We start from the raw sequence: 21,570 nt of genomic DNA, 5'->3' as shown, positions 1-21,570 counted from the left end.
TTGAACTCAAAATCTTGTAAAAATGAATGCTAAAAATTGTCTTTAGATATAATTGGAAAAAATATTTTACAAAAGATAAATATTTTATCTGAGTCTCACAACCAATCTAGGAGGCAGGCCTATTATTATCCCCATTTGTAAAATATAAAATTTGTAGAAAATTTTGTTTAAAAAATGTGGAGTAAACTGAGGCAAACAGAAGTTGAATGATTTGCTCAGGATCACACAACTATTGAATTTATGATGCTGAATTTTAATTTAAGTCTTTTTGACTCTAAGTCCAGTATTCTATATATTGTATTATCTAGCATTATATTCAATATATTTAACAAGGAATTATTCAGCCTTTGCATGAAAGAGTCTAGTCCATGGGAACCCATCAAGGTGCTCTTCTCATTTCTGGAAAGCTCCAATTATTAACTCACAGAGAACTTATTTGTTTGATTGTTTTGACTATAATTTTGTTCATTTAAAAAATTCCTATGTAAAAACTCTCTCTTTACAAATGCCTATGGGCTCATGTTCTGCAACTGATATTTTCAGAGAATTAGTTACGTATGACATAGTGACTTGCCTTGATTGTCAACACAATCAGTATATGTAAGAATTAGGATTTGAACCTATCACTGAGGCCAGTTGACAATGCCTCTAAGAAGTTAATAGAGGAAGGCACTGAACCTGTGATTTCTTTTATATAGGGAACTCCCAGGACTTTCTCTGAAGCTTCTAGTATATGAGAGCTATCTAGACCAAAGCTTCTTAAACTGTGAGTTGCAATCCCATATGGGTCACATAACTGAATGGGGCTTACAAAAAATTTGGCAACAGTAAAGTAACAGCTATTCCACCAAGATTTAATTCTTTATGCAAAAATAAGCAAGAACATTCATCTATTTGGTATTCAAATTTATTTTCATCTTTAATAAATGGCAAAATTATATGTATATCAAAGATTTATTTTAAAATAAATATTTGTATGATTTATTATCAATAAATGTTTGGCTTATATACCTATTTCATTTATCTATATACCTGGGATCATGTAAAAATTTCTTAGGCAAAAAAAAATCACAAGTAGAAAAAGTTTAAGAAGCCTTGATCTAGATTTAAATCAAGTCAACAAGCCCTTATAAAGTCTCTACTTTGTGCTTAGTACCGGGGATATGAAGAATGGCAAAAACAGTCCCTGGCTTTAAGGAGCTTGCAAAATAATGGGGAGAGACAAAATTCAAACAATTTTATATAAACAAGAGATATATAAGATGAATTGGAAACATTTTCGGAGGGAAGGAACTAATATTAAGGAAGACCGTTCTTTTAGAAGCTGAGAGTTGAAGGAAGCTGAGCAATGAGAGGTAAAGCAATTTATTCAGAGTCACACAGCAAAGGATTGTAAGAGCCAGGACCTGAACTCGCATCTTCCTAGATTCAAGATCAGTTGTCTCAACACTATCCCAATGCTACCTCTCAGGAAATTTACAGAGATTGCTTTTTGTTGTTGTTGTTTGTCCTTTGTTTTTGAAGAGAACCATGACATCAGGGAGATGATGCCATGACATGGAAATGAATTGGATTTAAGTGAGGGAGGGTTATGCAAGGCCACCTGCCTCACTTTCCCCTCCAGAATCCCCTCCACGGTCCAGTAGTCAGATAGAGATCAAGACACTGGAGATGGATATTTGCTACACAGCATGTGTACTGTTGAAAGGCTGAGTGGGTGTCAACAAAACACAGATTGAGGTGATTAAAGAGGAAGAAGATCAGGCAATTTGCATGCATCTGATGACTAAGTGATAGACTGAGTTACAAGGCAAAGTGAGAACAGGGCTCTTTCTTTTTTATTATTTAATTTTTTTTATTTTTGAAACATATGCAAAAATAATTTTTCAATACTGACCCTTGAAAAACCCTGTGTTCTTATTTTCCTCCCTTACCCCTCTCCTCCAGATGGCATGTAATCCAATATATGTTAAACACAGTAAAAATATATGTTAAATCCAATATAAGCATATATTTATACAATTATCTTCCTACACAAGAAAAATAAGATCAAAAAGTTAAAAAAAAAATGAGAAAGAAAATAAAATTCAAGCAAACCACAACAAAAAGAGTGAAAATGTTATGCTGTGATCCACCCTCAGTTCCCATAGTCCTCTCTATGGATATAGATGACTCTATCCATCACAGGTCTATTGGAACTTGAATCATCTCATGAACAGGACTGTCTTTATAAAACAAACCATCTACTTGAAACATCACTCTACCTACTTTTTTTCCAGAAGTCTACCTACTTTCCATGCATGAATATGTTACCAAACAGTGACATCTGCTCACATGACTTTCACATCCCTCATCACAGTTGAAACCAAGGTATCTGAATTCCCTAGAGAAACCTGTATTGATTCTACCCACCTGTGAAGGTCTCCATGCACATATTCACTCCTGCAAGTCGTTTGGAGGTCCCAAAGTCAGAAATCTTCACCACTCCACTATAAGTATTTACTAAAACATTATCACCCTGAAAATAAAAAAATAGGAATCCATCAGACAATTCAGACCCCCAGATTCTTTCACAAGTTTCTAGGAAGATGAGAAATAGAATGACGGGGATGATTAAAATAGAAACCATTGGTGGATGATGTATTGTTGGGTGTGGGGGTGATTATGAGTGCATATATGCATGCATATGTGTGTGTTACATGCTCATAACAAGAATTATCAGCTCCTATTATTAGAAGAAGAGGATGAGACTGTAATAAACCTGGGAAGGGGAAAGAAAAATAGAAGTACCTTTATATCTCTATGAACTATTTGGTTTTCATGGAGATATTTAAGACCCTCCAATATCTGCTTGGTATAAAATTTTATGGTTGGTTCTTTCATTGGGCCCCATTTTGATCTCAGAAGGGCAGAAAGGCTTCCTGGAAGAAATAAAGGAAAGAGTACATTTCATTTGTATGCCAAACATATTTAATATTCTCCTCTCTACCAGCAGCCAGTTGGAGAAGTGAGAAAACATACTTTTTATACAGATTAATTTCCCTTAGGTTGTTTTTATTTATCATTGGCAGCCATTCTCTAAGAGCAATTAATAATGAACTGTGCGCTGTGCCTAATAAAAATGTATTTGCAAAAAGTTAGACCTAGATTAGCATGGATTCATTTATTTATTCATTCAATTAAAATGTATTGTTTATTTTCTGCTAGGTGCTGAAAAGATTCAGTTTAAATAAGACTGAAACGTCAACAAGTTTACAGCTTATGTCAATTTAGCTATTATCAAAAGAAAACTAATTTAACTAAACAATATAGAATATATTTAGAGCTGGAAGCCAGATATAGCCTATATTTAGAAGTCATGGGAGATAAGGGACATAGTTCAAAATCTAGAGATATAAGATAGAGGCCATCTAGTATAAGATCTTCCTTTTATGGAGGAGGTAGTACAGGCCAGTAAAACTGACTTGTCCAAAGTCATGAAAGTCCTAAGGAACAGGGCCAGAACTTGAACACAGGTCCTCTTCCAAATTCTGTACCTCCCTCCTCTACTATACTTTTCTTTTTTCCTTTCTTCTCTTTCATTCCTTCTTTTTTAGTCTTTCTTCAAGATCAAAGAAGTCAGTGTTTTTCACATGCAGAACTTTTCAGTAGTGTGGTGTGATGTTTATTTGAATCTTAGCTCATTACTTACTGCCTGCATGACAGGGCAAAATTGCTTCCTCTCTGAGCCTCTCTTTTCTCATCTATAAAATGGCACAGTAGGACTAGACAGTCAATCAATAAACATTTATAAAACACCTACTAGGTGCAAGGCACTGTGCTAAGTGCTGGAAATAGAAAGAAAGGTAAAAAAACACACTTCCTGCCCTTGAGGAGCTCACAGTGCAATAAGGAACTTACTTGTTCAGTCATTTCGGTCTTATCTGAGTCTTTGTGACCCCATTTGGGATTTTCTTGGCAAAGACACTGGAGTGGTTTGCCATTTTCTTTTCAAGCTCCTTTTATAGATAAGGAAACTTAGGCAAATAAGGTTAAATGATTTGTCCAGGGTCACACAGTAAATGCCAGACTCTGATTTGAACTCAGAAAATGAGTCTTCCTGATTCCATGCCCAGCACTCTGTGTATTATGGAGCTACTTAGCTGTCCTCAAGAAACTCACTAGATGACTTCCAGAATTCCAGCTCAAAATCTAGGATTCTAAATACAACTCATAATCATCATAATCTTTTATTCTAATAATGATAATAGCTGGTGTTTGGATAGATTTTTAAAATATACAAAGTATATTCTTTATATCAACCCCATAATGCAGAGAGTACAAAAGTCATCTTTACAGATAAAGAAACTGAAAACTCAGAAGTTAAATACATAATACACATATATGTGTATGTGTGTGTGCACACTAGGTTGTGCAGTAGATAGCTGGACCTGGTGTCAGGAAGGAATGAGATCAAATATGCCTTAGATATTTACTAGCTATGTGACTCCAGACAAGCCATTTAAGCTCTGCCTCAGTTTCCTCATCTATAAAATGCATATTATAATAATAACACATCTCTCCAGGGCTGTTAGGGCAGCTAGGTGGGTATAGTGGCTAGAGTCCTAGATCTGGAGTCAGAAAGATTCATCTTTGTGAGTGCAATATTCTGCTTTTCAGAATATTGGAATAGTAATGCAAAGTCACAAACCTCCAGGCACCTGCTCCATAAAAATTTTAATGTAACCATCTTCTGAAACGGAGCCAAGATACTGGACAATGTTGCGATGTTTCAAATATTTGTGCAGAGCTATTTCTTCATGTAAAGGCTGAGAGTACCTAGGATGATAATGATAATGATGGTGATATTATTTATATAGCATTTTAAGGGTTTGCAAAGAACTCTACACATAATTTTTTCATTTTATTCTCATAGTCTAGAGAGTAGATGCTGTTATTATCCCCATTTTCAAATAAGGAAATTGAGGAAGGCAGAGTTAAGTGAATTGCCCAAGATCACAAAGCTAATAGGGGTCTGAGGGTCTATTTGAACTTGGGGCTGTATGACACCAATTCCAGCACTCCATCCACAGTACATTGTAATTGCCTCTCTGGAGAAAAAAATGGAGAGTTCCTTGGACAAGCACCCAATACCCAGCAAATCCATAGGCACTCAGATTCTGATGACTTATCAACCCATTTTCAAAGTCAATTTAGAAAAACATTCAATAATTTCTGGTTACAAGGTAATTCCTGAAAAAAGTCTAGGAATTTCCCTATTCACAGAGCTGCCACATCCTATTGTTTGCTTCCTGTGGTAACACCCCCACAAAAGGAGGCATTGTTTTAAATACTAGCAAGGGAATTAAAATGACTTTGGTCCTGAGATTTCTTATTTTTTATGAGTTCAGTCACCACAAAGTTTTGCAAAAGTGAATGTTGAAAACTATCTTTGCACGTATTTAAAAAAATAAAATACTATTAATTTTTTTAAAGAGTTGTCACATAGGTAAAGTAAGCTGGCATCAGAGACAGGAAAACCTAGGTTTCAATTCTGCCTCTGACACATATTGGTTGTAAGATCCTGAGGGAATTATTGAACCTTTCATGGTCCCAGGAAAATCTTTCTGAGAATTTCTGAGCAATTGCTGCTTTGCCTTAATGGAAGAGGTAAGGAGGAAGCAGGTGAAGGGAGGAGAGAAGATTCTTTAGAGATGAATCATAGGGACAGAGATAAAAAGATGAGTTCTATTCCAAATTTTAAGACAACTTAAAATGCTTTTCAATGTCATTTGTGCTCCTGGCAGAGAATTCATCCAGGGTGACTATTCTTTGAATATTCAGCTCTCATATCTAGAACACAGAATTTATATTTCTTCTTCTCAGAAGAAAATTTTGTCTGTGAGCAGGGTACAGATCCAGATCTCAAAATACCGGAATTTCAGAGCCAGAAGAGATTTCAGGAGTCACCTCATCCCATCCAAACCAGAACAAGAATCTACTCTATAACCTCTCCTGAAAGTAGCTGTCCAATTTCCAAAGATGAGGAATTTGCCACCTTACAAAACAGCTTTCTATTTTGAGATAGTTCTGGTTATTAGGAAGTTTTGATTACATGTAAATCTGCTTCAGTACAAATTTTATTATGTACATTATATCTGTATACAATAATAGTAATAATTATAGAAAAATAATTGCTGGGATTTTTATAGTGCTTTAAGGTTTATAAAGTGATTCTTATATGACCCTTATAACAACTTTAAGAAAAAGGTGATAATCCCATTTTATAGATCTGGAAACTCAGGCTGATAGAGGTTAATATTCTATTCACCAGAGTGCCAACTAGCCAACAGAGAAACAGAGAATCATTGACCCTTGAGAGTTGAAAATCAACTTTTGAAATTACATTATTTCTTATCAGAGTCAAAATTAGCCTCTTTGAGACTTGCCTAATAATCTTAATTTTGCCCTGTTGTTCAATCATCTTTGTCTCCTGGGGTTTTTTGGCAGAGAAACTGCAGTGGTTTGCCATTTCTTTCTCCAGTTCATTTTACATGAGGAAACCGAGACAAACAGAGTTAAGTAATTTGCCCGGTCACCCATCTACTGGATTTAAACTCAGGAAGATGAAAATTCCTGATTGCAAGCTCAGTCCTCTATTCCACTTCACCACCTAGCTGCCACTGAAAGGGAATCTTAGAAATCATCTAATCCCTTCATTTCTAACACAGAAAAATTCATACTTTCAGTGATTGGTAAATTCACTTTCCATTTTTTTCCATTCTCATATTGAACAGTTCCAATTATTTGAAATTTCATGATCTTTTATCAGAGTCAAAATTAGCCTCTTTGAGACTTTTGCCTAATAATCTTAAGTTTCCCCTCTAGAATAATCAAGGACTTTCCTTTTTTATGATCTAAAGATAGCTTTCATTCAACACTTCCAACTTCACCAGCATCTTTTTTTTCCTTTAAATTAAATGACCCCAGTTTCCTCAGAGGTTCATCATGACACAGCTAGGGAATTGCCTACATAGAATGCTGGGCTTGAAGTCAGGAATACCCAAGTTCAAATTTGACCACAAGTACTTACTACCTGAAAAGCTTGGGCAAGTCATTAGCTTCAGTTTGCCTCAGTTTCCTCACCCATAAAATGGGGCACCTCCCTCCCAGCATAGTTATGAGGATTAAAATGAGCTATCTAAGGCACTTAGCACAGTGCCTGCATGTACTAATCACTATATAAATGCTAGCTATTATGATGATGATTCATGGTTTACAAATGCCTCACCATCCTGATTGTCCTCCTCTAAATATAACTTATTTGTTCAATTATTCTTTTGGAACATCATGCCCATAACTGATAAAATATTTGAACTATAGTTCAATTTGCACAAAAGATAGTAGGATTATCATGTATTATGATCATGCTTCTATTCATACTTACATATACACATGAAAGGGAGCGTGTTATAGTGGTTAAAGACAGCACCTCAAAGTGAGAAAAGACATGAGTTTGAATCTTCCTCCTCTGACACATATGGACTTTTTGACCCTCCACCAGGTCAGTGCCCTAGATAATGCTTCCACACCATAAAGGTTCAAAGCAGCTGCTGATTTGATCTAGTCCCAAAATTACACACTGCTTTAGGACCTACATATCTTATCTTCAACGAAATTAATTTGAAAAGATAAGCAGGAAACTACTGACAGAAAACTAACCCCAAATGATAGGTGCAATGTAGGAGAAAAGAGAGGGGGAAAAAAAGAGTATATATATTTTATAATATTAATTTATATAATATTATATATTCTAACATGCCAGGTGATCTCAACATAGTACTTGGTTTAATGTTTTTTCTTTTATTCATTCATATTACTGAATTGCATGTATGCATTATATTATTTAAATGCATATGTTGTATATGCATATATACATACACATATTTCAGATCTAAAAAAAGATTCACCTGAAAAATAATATAGAGTTCCATTATATTTCAGAGTACATACTTTATTAAGAGGACTCACATTATTTCAAATTATAATTATATAAAATATGGCCACTGGCTTTAGCCCAATGGAAATAAATAGTGCACACTTGAATTTTACAGCCACTTCAAAGGATTCATTATTTGCATTCCTGAGATTTGGCTTTATTAGAATCAGTTTTCAAAGAGTATAATTTTCCTTCTTTTTTGACTAGACCTGTGATTTCATGAGTATAAGGGACTCCAAGGGGGAAAATCCTCTTCAGTGAATGAATTCTCTCAAAAAGTTCCCTAGAGTACTAGGAGACTGAGAATTTGCCAAAGCTCACATCCATCCTATCAGTCTGTCATCCACAGCATTCAAACCTAGGTCTTTGAGGCAGTGTTCTATTCACTAAGTCAGACTACCTCTAATTTTCTTAACAGCAAGACATTTTACAATTCAAATGTAAGATACCTTCCATCATTCTAATCTATTTGAATTATACAGTTAAGATTCACTTTTACTTCAATGATATTTTAGACAAGACAATATTTATGTTGGAAATAATTATTCCTTATCTGCCTGATCCACCTAAACTATCAGTCATTGCTTTGGAAATACCATCCATAAAACAGCTACAAAGTGACTTGCTTACCTGCTGTCTCTCTCAGGTATCTCTTTGATAGCTATTCGAACTTGGTTGCTAAGATCTCTCCCAGCATATACAATTCCATATGTGCCTTTCCCCAGGACCACTTTTTCACCATTTTCATCATAATCATATTCATACTAGGAAGAAAAAAAGAGGAAGACTGAGAAACACAGTGCTTGGGATAAAAACATCTTGTAACAATTGAATAAAAAGATAATCAGCAATTATACCTTTTACATTTATATTTCATATATATATACTTATATATAAAGATACACAAAAAGAGAAAGTATTATGCTCAAATAATACATTCTATCACTTATTTCTTAAATACTTTATTTTTAATTATACAATCATTCTAAAGGTATAGAATTTCTAGCTATTATTCACACACACATCTATTATTTTATTTTAAAGTGAACTTGTATTTTTCAGGCATATTTTTTCATCAACTTTAGATCATTTTTAAATATTCAATTCAATTAAGAAACATCTATTTTAAACCTACTATATGCAAAGCAAATCATGAAAGCTATCTTGTAAAGAATTGGTCTTGAAATAAGAAAGACCTGAATTCAAGGTTTACTTCTTTTTATTTATTTATTTATTTTTTATTATTATAGTAACTTTTTATTGACAGAATCCATGCCAGGGTAAATTTTTTTACCCACCCATTTTTATTTTCCCACTCCCACCCTTCTGTTCATTTTTTCCTATAATCCAAACAAGTTTTCTTTTTTTTCACAGGGAGAATTGATTCAGAAAAAAATAACCAGGAAAAAAAAAAATCAAACAGTCACATTCATTTCCCAGTTTTTTCTTTGGGTGTACCTGCTTCTTCCATCATTGATCAATTGAAACTGATTAGGTCTCTTTGTCAAAAAATCCCCTTAGATTACATCTCTACAGTTGTTGGCGTATATAATGATCTCTTGGTTCTCTCATTTCACTTACTCAGTTCATAAATTCTCTAAGCCTCTCTGTATTCATCCTGCTGGTCATTTCTTACAGAACAATAATTTCCAAACATTCTATCCCTTTCAACCATTCTCAATTGATGGGATCCTCAGTTTCCAGCTTTGCCACTCAAACAGGGCTACAAACATTTTGGCAATGGTCCCTTTCCCTTCTTTAGTATCTTTGGGATATAAGCCCAGTAGAAACACTGCTGGATCAAAGGGTTAAACGTTTGATAACTTTTGGGCATAATTCAGATTGCTCTCCAGAATGTTTGGATTCTTCCGCTCCAAACAATGATCATTCCCAGTTTTCCCGCATCCCTCCAACAATCATCATTTTTTTTCTTGTCATCTTGCCAATCACGGGTGTGTGTAGTATCTCAGGTTGTCTTTTTGCATTTTCTAAATAATGATTTGGAACCTTTCATATGAGTGGTAATAATTTCAATTTCATCATTGAAAATTGTCTTTCATATCCGACCATTTATCAATTGGAGAATAAACTTGGTTTCTTATAAATTAAATAGTTCTCTATATTTTTGGAAATGGACCTTTATCAGAACCTTTAACTGTAAGATTTTTCCCAGTTTGTTGCTTCCCTTCTAATCTTATTTACATTAGTTTTGTTTTACAGAAGCTTTTTTAATTTGATGTAATCAAAAAATTTTCTATTTTGTGATCAATAATGGTCCCTGTTCGTCTTTGTCACAAATTTCTTTCTCCTCCACAAGTCAGGATAAATATTATTTCCTCCAATTTGTTTATAATCGTTCTTTTGTCAAATCCATGGACCCATTTTGATCTTATTTGGTACCGTTTTAGTATGGGTCCATCCTAATTTCTCCTACTAATTTCCATTTCAGCGTTTTGTCAAATAATGATTCTTATCCCAAAGTTGGATCTTTGGGTTTGTCAACTAGTTGCTTGTTGACTATTCTGTCCCGTGGCGTAACCTATTCCACTGATCCAACTAATCTATTTCTTGAATCCAAATGGCGGTGACTGCTGCTTTATAATTGTTTTAGATCAAAGCTAAGCCACCTTCATTTGATTTTTTCATTAATTCTTTTGAGATTCTTGACCTTTTATTATTCCATATAATTTTGTTATTTTTTTTAGATCATTAAAATTTTTCTTGGATCTATTGGGCCTAAATAAATAGATTAGTTTTAGGGATTTTCATCTTTATTATATTCAAATATCAGGGCATGATATTTTTTCAATTGAGTCGCTTTATTTTATAAATTTTTTTTTGCTCATATAATTCCTGCTTTCCTTTGGTAGATGATTCCCAAATTTTTTTCGACAGTTATTTGATGGAATTTCTCTTTGTTCTTTTTTTGGATTTTTGGGATGTATAAAAGCAGGTTTAAGAATTTTTTTTTATAAATTCCTTTGCTAAAGTTATGGATTATTTCTAATACTTTTTTGTGAATCTCGGGTTCTTAAATTTCCCATCTTCATCTGCAAAGGTGATGGTGGTTCTTCACTGCCTATTCTGATTCCTTTGATCTCTTTCTCAAACTCTTATTGCGGGCTAGTGTTTATAATGTTTTTTATTTAATAATAATGGTGACGTCCCTTGTTTCCTCCAGATCTTATGGGAAAGTTGTTTTCCCGTTGCATTGTGTTACTGATGGTTTTAAATATTCCTGCTATTTTTAAGAAAATCATTTTTCCTTCTCTCAATGTTTTGGAATGGATGTTGGTTTTATCAAATTTTTTCTGCATCTATTGAGATGATCATATGGTTTTGTTGGTTTGTTTGATATTAATTTCTAATGGTTTTCCTAATTTGACCAGCCTTGCTTCCCAAATATAAATCCTCTTGGTCAAGTGTATTATCCCTGAATGATTTTTTATAATCTTTTTTGCTTTTTATTTAAGTTTTGCATGTATTCATTAAGTTGGTTATAATTTTTTTCTCTGTTTTCAATACCTGGTTTTGGTGTCAGTACCATGTCTGTGTCGTAAAAAATTTGGGGGACTCCCTCAGTTATTTTTCAAATGTTTATATAGCATTAGGGTTAATTGTTCTTTTGTTTGGTAGGAATTCACTTAAATCCATCTGGTCCTGGGTTTTTCTTGGGGAGTTGGTTAATAACTTTTTTTTTTTCTAAAGATGGGACTTTTGGATATTTACTTCTTCCTCTTTAATCTGGGAAAATATATTTTTTGAAGGGTATTCTTCATTTTCATTTAAGGTTGTCAGATTTATTGTAAAGTTGGGCAAAGTAATTCCTAATTATTCTCAATTTCCTCTTCTCATTCAGTTCTCCCCTTTTTTTAAAATATTTGATTTTCCTCTTTCCTTTTTAATCAGATTTACTAAGGGTTTGTCTATTTTTTTGGTTTTCATAGAACCAACTCTTGTTTTTTAATTAATTCAATGGTTTTCTTTCAATTTTTGATCTCTCCTTTTATTTTAAATTTCAATTTATTTTGACTGGAGGTTTAATTTGTTCCTTTTCTAGCATTTTTTAGTTGCAAGAATTCTTGACCTTTCTTTCTCTACTTTATCAAATTAACCTCTAGGAATTAAATTTCCCTATTATACTGGCTGCATCCACATTTGATATGATGTCTCATTATTGTCATTTTCTTGGGTGAGTTATTAATTATTCTATGATTTTTTTCACCCAATCATTCTTTAGTTAAGTTTTTATTTCAATTATTTTTTGGTCTACTTTCCCTGGCTTTTTGTTGGGTTAAAATTTTTTCATTTAGTCTAAAGGATAAATTATATTTCTGTTATATTTTGGTTTGAGGTTTTTCTTAATTATGGTCTATTTTTGTATGGTTCCATAACTGCAAAAAGAAATTACTCCTTTCTGTCTCCATTTCTTTTTCTCAGGTCCTATCAATCTAACTTTTCTATATTCTATTTACCTCTTTGACTTTTTCTTATTTTTTTGTGTTTAATTTATCTAATTCTGGGGTGCAAGGTTGGATCTCCCACTATTATGGTTTTCTTCTTTTTTCTTGCAGCTCTTATTTCTTTTAAAATTTAGTGCTATACCATTGGTATATATTTTAATATTATTTGCCATCATTTATGCTCCCCGCAAGATATGTCCCTTCCTTATCTCTTTTAATTAGATCAATTTTGTTTTTGTTGATCTGAGATCAGGATTACCCTCACCCACCGACATAGTGATTTTTTCCATCCTTTTTATTTTATTTCATGTATCTCCCTGCTTAGGTGTGTTTCCTGTAAACAACATTGAGGATTCTGGCTTTTAATCCTTCTGTAATCCTTTTCCTCTTTTGGGGGGTTTTACTTCACATTTGGTTAAAAATTACCAATTCTGTATTACTTGCCATCTTTTAACCCCATTTTGCTTTTCTCTCTTCTTTCCCCCCTTACCAATTAAACTTTACACCACTTGCTTCTCACACCCTCCTTTTTAATTCCCCCTCCCCACTGGGGTTCCTCCCCTATCTTCTCCCTTCCCTCACAGTTTCTTTTCCCTTCGACATTCCCCCTTTTCAACTTTCCCCTTCTCCTTTTCAGTGGAGAATTTTAATTAATATGTCTAAATTTTTTCTCTTAAAGTCAATTCTTTGGCATAAAATACCCCTATTTTTCCCCCATTCTTTCTCTCAGATATAATAGGTTTCCTTTGCCTCTTTGTAGATATAGTCCCCCCACTTTACCCTTTTCTGTTGTCCTTTCCCCTCTAATTTCAGAACAAATAACATGTATTTTTTATGCATCTTTACAAATATAGTTCCAAGATTTCTTTTTACCTTTTAGGTTTTTCTTGAGTTCTATATTTCGATCAAACTTCTTGTTAAGTTCTTTTTCACAAAAATAGGTAAATTCACTTATTTCGTTGAATAATCTTCTTCCCTGGAAAAAGATGCTCATTCTGGCTAAAAGTTATTTTTTTTGCATACAGTTTTAACCTTTCAGAATTCTTTCAGGCCCTTAATCAATGTGGATGCTGCAGATCTTGGGTGATCCTTATTGGCTCCTCTATTTTAATTAGGTTTTCTAGCCACTTAGATTTTTCCTTTGTTTGAGGGTTCTGGCATTTGGCCACTATATTTCTTGGTGTTTTGATTTTAGGATCCCTTTCAGTGGGTGATCGATGAATCCTTTCAATGTCTATTTTACTATTTACTATTTTTCTATGACTTCTGGCAGTTCTCTTTGATAATTTCCTGGAAAATAGTGTCCAGGCTCTTTTTACATCGTATTTTTCTGGGTCAATAATTCTCAGATTGTCTCTCCTAGACCTGTTTTCCAAGGTCTTTGTTTTCCCAGAAAGGTATTTCCCATTTTCTCCATTGTTTGGTTTTTGGTTTTGTAACTGATTCTTCTTGTCTCTTGGGTCATTCAATTCCATTTTTCTATTCTAATTTTCAATGAAATTTTCTTCATTTTTTATATCTTTCTAATTGTCAATTTGTTCTTGAATTTTTCCATTTTGCCAATTTATTCTTTAGTAGCTATTTTTGTTTCAGTTCACTATCCTATTTTCAAGTTTGATTTCTTTATCCCTCTTCTTTAAATGGTGAATTTCCTCCAGACTCTCTTAAAGCCTCCTCTCCTTTTCCCCATTTTCTTGCTCTCTTGTGGGGAGCCTTTTTAATTTTCTTCTATGGATTCATCTGTGTGAGGACAATGATTCCTCCTAATGAGGGATTCACCTGAAGATAATCTTTTTAGTCTCCTCAGGGTTTAAGTCTGTTCTCTGTCTGTATAAAGCTGTCAATCATTAAAGTCCTTTTTAACTTTTGCTCATTTTGTCAAGAAGAATCAGAACAAACTAGCAAAGAAAAAAGGAAAAAACCCCAAATGGAATCTGCTTTTTTTTTGGGGGAGGGCTGGATGGTGTTCCGGCTTCCTCTACAGACTCGGGGCAGCAACGAGGCACTAGCAGGACTGTTCGCCTGAGCTCTGGACTCTGAGGCGTGCTGGGCTGTGGGGGGAGGGATGGCTGGTCTCAAGGAACTCCAGCTGTTTGGGGTTGTATCCTTCACCCCCAGTGTTTTAGCTTCTCTGCTGGGCTACTGACTTGCTGCCAGGGCAAAGTATCCAATCCTGTAGCAAAGCTCTCCCTGCAGAGATGGCTGAGATCACCCCCCCTCTGGTCTCCTCGGCTGTGAGCTGCCTGCTGAGCTCTCGCTGCCAGTGCCCTCAGCCTGTGCCCGATCTAAAACCGTCCCCGCTGTCGAGCAAAAACAGACCTTTCCTGGTGAATCTCAAGGATGTCTTCTCTTGGGAACTGTTTGTGTGTGTTTTTTTTTTCAGTCAGGCATTAATTCAGAGGCTTGTAATGAGATGGATTCTGAGAGAAAATGCAGAGCTTACACAGCTGTGTGCCTCCTCGCCGCCATCTTGGCCAGAAGTCCTCAAGGTTTACTTCTGACACATATTATATGACTGAGCAATTTACTTGACCTCTAAGTATGAGTTGCTAATCTACATTAGCAGGAGTTTCCACACTGGGAGCTCCCTACAATAAACTCACAGATCTAGGGGAAGTTTTTTTTGTTTGTTTGTGTTTGATTGTTTTTTAGTGTTTAAATATAAAAGGCTCTGGCCTATGTGTTAAGAAGATGCAAAATGATACAAAATAAATACACAGTCAAGGAGCTACCAATCTAATGGTACAGAAGGGTCCAGAAGACAAGTAGACAAATATGCTATGAGAGAAAAGATAAATAAGTTGAAAATACATTGCAGAGAGATAATAGATAATTGATGAATGGATGGAGGGAGGGAGGGAAAGAGAAAAAAGGAAGAGTAAAAACAAGAGAGAGGGAAGGAAAAGAATGAGAAATAGAGATACACAGAGAGAGGAGGGAAGGGAGGGAGACAGGGAAGGAAAGAGAGAGGTGGAGAAAGAAAGAGAGAAGAGAAAGAGAGAGAAAAGGAGAAGGTCCTATCACTAATACATGCTGTTAGATGAACTCTAATGAATTTGAAATCTAGGACTTTCTAAAAAGAGCTTCCAATCTTATTAATGTCCTTATCTCAAATGGCTTAGAGTTCAATTTAAAAAATTATTTTAACTACTTTGAATATTCCTTCCATAGATACAGATCACAACCCTTCTAGCTTAAATAGACAGTCTTTCTGATTTGTTGTGGCTATTGTCTGGTAGCCACCCCTCTAATAAGTCCTTTCAACTTTGCACCACAAACCTCAAATCCATCGCTGATTTCTGTTTGGAGTCTTTCTGGCTTGGTACAATTTGCCAGACTTTGAAGTCCAATCAGAATGGGTTTAGAAAAATCAGGGTCAACTCCATAATACCATAAGGTACTGATAAGTGCTTCAGGGAAAGATTCAATATATATCATTTTAAAACTTCTCCTAAAGCAACCCAGAGGTATAGCTTTAAAATGACTTGAAAGCACATTAAAACCTCATTAATTATAAATAATGGAGCTGGGAAGACCAATTTAAATTACTGGTAAATCTGGTTAATTATATAATAGTTCCAAATATATGCATACAGTAATGTGAAAAACAAGCCAATTTAGTGTCTGCCAAGGAAAAGTCTGTTTTGAGTTGATTGCTGAATAGATAAAACTTCTTTGTATCTGGAAGCCAAAGGAGATTTAAGAATGCTTGAAAAGATCAGATACAAATTGTCTAACTATCCCCCCTTTATAATTTTCTACTTTTAGCTTATCAAAGGCTTTTATTCCATTCAATTAAGAGCATCATGTTAGATGTTAGAGGGAGATATAAAGATTTAATAAGACCCATATCCATATCCTAATGGACTTTATAATCTAGTTTTTGAAAAATACATACATATAGACAAATTACTTTATTATACTTTTCAAGATTCTGGATCGTTCAAAGAATCACAAATCTAGGACTAGAAAGGACAACAGAAGTCATTGAGTTCAACCCTACCATTTTTACAAATGAGGAATTCTGAGGGCTAATGAGATTAAGGGAGTTCCAAGGTCACCGACTAGCAAGTATCTGAGGTAGGCCTTGAGTCTTTGTGACTTCAAGTACAGCTCTCAATACCAAAATAATTTAAGATTTTTCGATTATATTTTGGGGAAAGTTTCAAGATGAAATATTTAGAGATTCCACATATGGCTTGGTGGAGGGCATTTTGGTTGGCACAACCAAACAAACCAGACAAAAAGAGGAATTACAGGTATTGTTGTTCTGACTCATGGGCTATAATTTGAGAAGTTTATAGATTTAACATAAATTCCTGGTTTGGGACCTAGAGAATGGTCCTTGAGGTCAAATAGAAGAATACTCACTCCACTGGAAGTAAGGGGTATTTCAGAAACATAAAGCCCTGGGTTTCATCTAAAACTAATTTCTCAGAGCAACCTTTTTGCTCTTGTAATCTGCCTAGGTTTCCTAAGAAGTAAATCTGGGGGAACCTATTCCTTCTAATTTCCCTTCCCTTTCAAATTCTTGCTTGTGAAAATTTTCTTTGTTGAGAGAAGGATTATTCATTTAATTCTGTTTCTAGCCTATGAAGAACTAAGGTATGAGACTATCAGTGTGTCCTACAGAGGTAAACTTAAGCCTAGTCCAAAATGCCACACATTTTGACTTCATAATATTCAGATTTTGAGATGCCAAGGTAAGATTATCCCTAAATGATAACCATATCCTCTGTGACTGTTATAATCTTCAAAAGCAAATCAAACTATTTAATATGAAAAACAAAAGTAAAATCCATTGCATTCTTCATAAATCATTAAAAACAATAAAAATTTTACTTAAGTTAAAAGGATGAAAATGGAAAACATACTATCACAATTCTCAATTCTTGATATTAATCTTTCATCTCTACTGACACAAGACTCACCTCTAATGTATCCCCATCAATCTCCCCTTCTAATTCCACTGTAGAGCCCACCACATCTGTTATAATCTCTTTCACTAAAGAGCAAAACCTGGAAACAACAAATGTAATAAAAAATTCATAAATGTATAACAACTGTATTCCCCCATCTTTACCTTCATTCATTTGTTAAATTCGATACCTTTAAGCAGTATAGTGAAACTCTTATCAAAAAGGTCAAAAAGCAACTTCTTCTCAAAATAATATTTTTAAAAGTATACAAGAAAATACACAGGATTGCAAAGGAAACCAATTATATCAAAATACAATCAACAAAGAATTTTTAAAATTAATTTAATTTAATTTTTTTATTTTTAATTAAAATAATTTTTTAAAAAAGAATTAAAGCAGGTTTAGAATCTCTGTGCTAAAAAGACATGGTAGGAATTCAGAGAAACATGTTAAGTTTGATGAACTGATATGAAGTAAAGATGAGACAACTAGGAAGTATATTGATTAGAGCACCAGGCCAGGAGTCAAAAAAAAGACTTGAGTTCAAATGCAGTCTTAGACACTTATTAGCTGTGACCCTGGACATGTCACTTAACCCTGTTTGCTTCAATTTCTTCATCTGTAAAATGAGCTGGGGAGGAAAAAGGCAAACTCTTCCAGCATCTTTGCCAAGAAAACCCCAATTGGGGTCCTGAAGAGGCAGACACAACTGAAACTGCTGAGTTACCACAAAAATAAAGCAGAGAGCAGAGCCAGGAAAACAATATATAGTCCCTACAATAATATATGAAACAACACTTAAAAAAAAACTGAACTCAAGATTAATTGCAATGACCCATATGGACCCAGAGTAGAAATAATAAAATATACTTCTCTCTTCTCAGGAAAGAATTAAGGAACTATGGAAAGAAAGTGTAGCCTATGCTGACAAACTGATAAGTTTTGTTTAATTTTGTGGGTTTTGATTTTTGTTATTGCTGTTGTGATTGTTAAAAGGAAGAAATCTGGAAATATTTATGATGTAAAAAATTTTTTAAAAATCAATAAAACATTTTTTTAAATGTTTAAAAATGTTAAAAATGAAAAAAAAAGTTTAGTAATGATGAGTTTACTCATTTTGATATTACTTAGATCTGGGGAGCCTATTCTAGACCAGAAAATTTATCAAATTTTAGTTACATCTCAAAGCAAATACCATTCCTTTATTTCTGTGTTTACAGGTTGCCAAAAGTCTGACTCTTGGATAAGTGAGTTATCACATTATGTTTGAAACAGGTGATTACAGTTCCATTTATAACATTTTAAGAAAGCAGTTTCAACAAATGCAATTTTCTTTCAGACCACAAGCTGCAACTTTGTGGGAAACTCTTTAAACAGATTCACCATACTTCAAATAAATGAAGCAGAAATGGAATTAACTTACCTACTGCACTGATCTTCAGTAGAAAAGTAAATTTGAAAGTCATCAGAGTTATCGTGGACATAGAGAAAACAACACCGTTCATCAAACTTGGATATGCTGAAAAATGTTCATTAAAAAGAAATATTACATATATATATATATATATATATATATATATATATATATATATATATATAACTTGGGGTATAAGGATCTTAAATTTAGTAGAAAATTATTAAATTACTACAAAACTACTTCCACTTAAAGGTTTTTTTAAAAATTTAATGTTCCAATGACTTACCTAATCAGTCTTTGATTTGCATATAAATAAAATTTAAATAAATGAGAAATGTTTCTCTTCTTGCTTTGAGTTTGTGTTCACCAATTTAATTCAACAAGCATTAATTAAGCATCTACTCTACCATGCAGAACTGGGAAAGATGTTGTGAAGGAGACAAAAAGGCACGTGCAGAGAAAAATCACAAAGAGAGTTTTTGTTTCCATCAAAATGAAATGGAATGCACAAAATGGTGAATAGTTGTCATTTTTTCATTCATACTGACCTTATTCCCCTAATGGAGGAGGCTGTAAAATTCCATTCATGAATTTGCTTCTGTAGGAACCAAAGACACAAGTCAAGAGTTTCACATTTGACAGTAAAGTCTAACATAACAGGATCATTCCCTTTTTCATTCAATATTCAACTACATATACTAAATTTTCTCAGTTTGAGATACAATTTCACATTTTTAAAATCTGCATTTGACTATTAAAAGTAACATAGAATAATAGAAATATATTCCAGAATATCATAGAAATTGACTTACATCCATTTTCCAATTATAGCAGAAAGTCTCTATTTTTGGAATAATAGAAAACTCTTCTTCTATAAGAAGTTTATAATAATACCATTCATCTTCCACTGACATGTCAGAAACCACAGAATAAGAACAGAATTTATTAAACTAACAAAGCAGTGGCAGTACAACATATCTAGAAGAGCAATAATGAGAGTCCCTTGGGAAGCAAGCACAAAGCCCAGATCAAGACCTATGATGGGAGGTCAGTCCCATGGGAAGCAAGCACAAAGCCCCAGAAAGCATTTTCCTTGAAGAGAAGTCTATTTCTTTTCATTTTCCTTTTCTCTTATTCCTGACATGCCAAATAAAAGTAGAATGGAAAGGAAAGGCTGCCAAGAGAGGTGATATAGTCACAACAAGAAAAGTAAGGTAGGATCTCCAGTGGACTCAATGAGAGATAAAACTGGAAAAAAAAAATTGTCAACTGGAAAAAAAACCTGTCACAGAATCTCCTACTTATGGGTCCATTGACTGAGTTTATCTACCTTTTCCCATTTCTAAACAGAAAATCTCCCCTAAAACACTACTGCAAAGGGGTCAATCTGTTACAGTCAATTTAGAATTTATTTTTAAATGATCTTTTTCAATTAATAAGCCTTTGTTAAGCACCCACTATATACAAGACACTGTACTAAGCATTGAGGTTTCAAAGATAGGCACAAAATCATCCCCATCTCCAACAAGTCTCATTCTACTAGAAGAACCTATTCATTTTTGAGAGATCGCATTCACTTCAATTTGTAGCATCTCCCATTGTTGGAAGCCCCTTCCCACATATAATAATACCTCTGTACAATTTTTATTCATTGTTCCTAGTTCTACATTCTGAAGCCAAGCAGAAAAAATCAAGTTCTTCCTCCACAGGATATGCCTTTCAAATAATGGAAGAAAGCATTTTCCTCTCTTAAGTTTTCCTTTCTCCAATATAAATGTTCCTGTTATTGCTTGGTGGGTCCAATTAACATAACCGGAGGGTATAGGAGTGTTACAAGCTCCTGTGAGCAGGATTCAGCTCATTTTTAGAGACCTTAGTTTCAAATGAGAAGGTTAAATTTTAGAACATCTACGAATTCTCCTAGCTCTGAGTCTTAGGATTCCTTCCAAGGCATTAAAAGGCTTTGGAAAGGTACTTGGTAAGCCTTGAATGCAAGTTATGCAAGCTCTCTATATGTTTTATGCCTTAGACCTTAGATCAAGGGAGAGAGTCAAGAGTAAAACCATCCCATTTTAAGAGTGACAGATTAAATTATACGGAGAGAACTCAATTAGATCCAAACACAAGAAGTGGGAATACTAGCACTAAGATGATTCTGAGGAGAGGAAGAACTGAAGCCTTATTCTACCTTTGGGTAGGTATCATTTGAGGCTGAACATACTGACTGAGTCAACCCAAAGATGAGTGTGGTCTTATAGAACAATTATAGAACTCAAATATAAAACAATTATAATGTATCTATTTTTCTAATATCCCAAAAAGATTTTTAAAAGGCGGGAGGGGAAAGGACTTGTTTGTACAAAAAATGTTTACAATAACTCTCTTTGTGGTGGCAAAGAATTAGAAACTGAGGGGATAGCCATCAACAGGGGAATGGCTAAACAAGCTGTGGTATATGAATGTAATGGAATACTATTGTACCATAAGAAATGATGAATAGGATGCTCTCAGGAAAACTTAGAAAAACTAATATGAACTGATGCAGAGTGAAGAGAGCAGAATCAGGAGAACACTGTACATATTAATAACAATATTGCATGATGAACAACTATGAATGACTTAGTTATTTTCAATAATACAATCTCAAAGGACTTGATGAAAAATGCTATAAGCCTCCAAAGAAAGACTAGTCTGAATGAAGACTGAAGTATGCTATTTTTCATTTACTTTATTTTTAAATTTTTGCTTGAGTGTTTTCCCATAAAACGAATGATATGGAAATGTTTATATTTA

General features: G+C 34.0%; 1 protein-coding gene across 1 annotated transcript in view; it reads right to left on the bottom strand.

Annotated features, from left to right (window-relative positions):
- Window positions 1–21,570, bottom strand: part of MAP3K15 (mitogen-activated protein kinase kinase kinase 15) — a 138,277-nt gene that overhangs the window by 35,433 nt on the left and 81,274 nt on the right. The window contains exons 13-19 of the mRNA XM_031961275.1: window positions 19,326–19,375; window positions 18,784–18,879; window positions 17,373–17,460; window positions 8,609–8,742; window positions 4,691–4,818; window positions 2,791–2,921; window positions 2,413–2,518 (exon numbers count right to left, since the gene is read on the bottom strand). Coding sequence (XP_031817135.1) covers window positions 2,413–2,518; window positions 2,791–2,921; window positions 4,691–4,818; window positions 8,609–8,742; window positions 17,373–17,460; window positions 18,784–18,879; window positions 19,326–19,375 — 733 coding nt within the window. The remainder of the gene's footprint in view (window positions 1–2,412; window positions 2,519–2,790; window positions 2,922–4,690; window positions 4,819–8,608; window positions 8,743–17,372; window positions 17,461–18,783; window positions 18,880–19,325; window positions 19,376–21,570) is intronic.

This window comes from Sarcophilus harrisii, chromosome 3 (assembly GCF_902635505.1).
Source record: "Sarcophilus harrisii chromosome 3, mSarHar1.11, whole genome shotgun sequence".
In the NCBI taxonomy this organism is placed as follows: Eukaryota; Metazoa; Chordata; class Mammalia; order Dasyuromorphia; family Dasyuridae; genus Sarcophilus; species Sarcophilus harrisii.
Note: the sequence above shows the minus strand (reverse complement) of the source record. Positions and strands in the feature narration are given on the sequence as shown.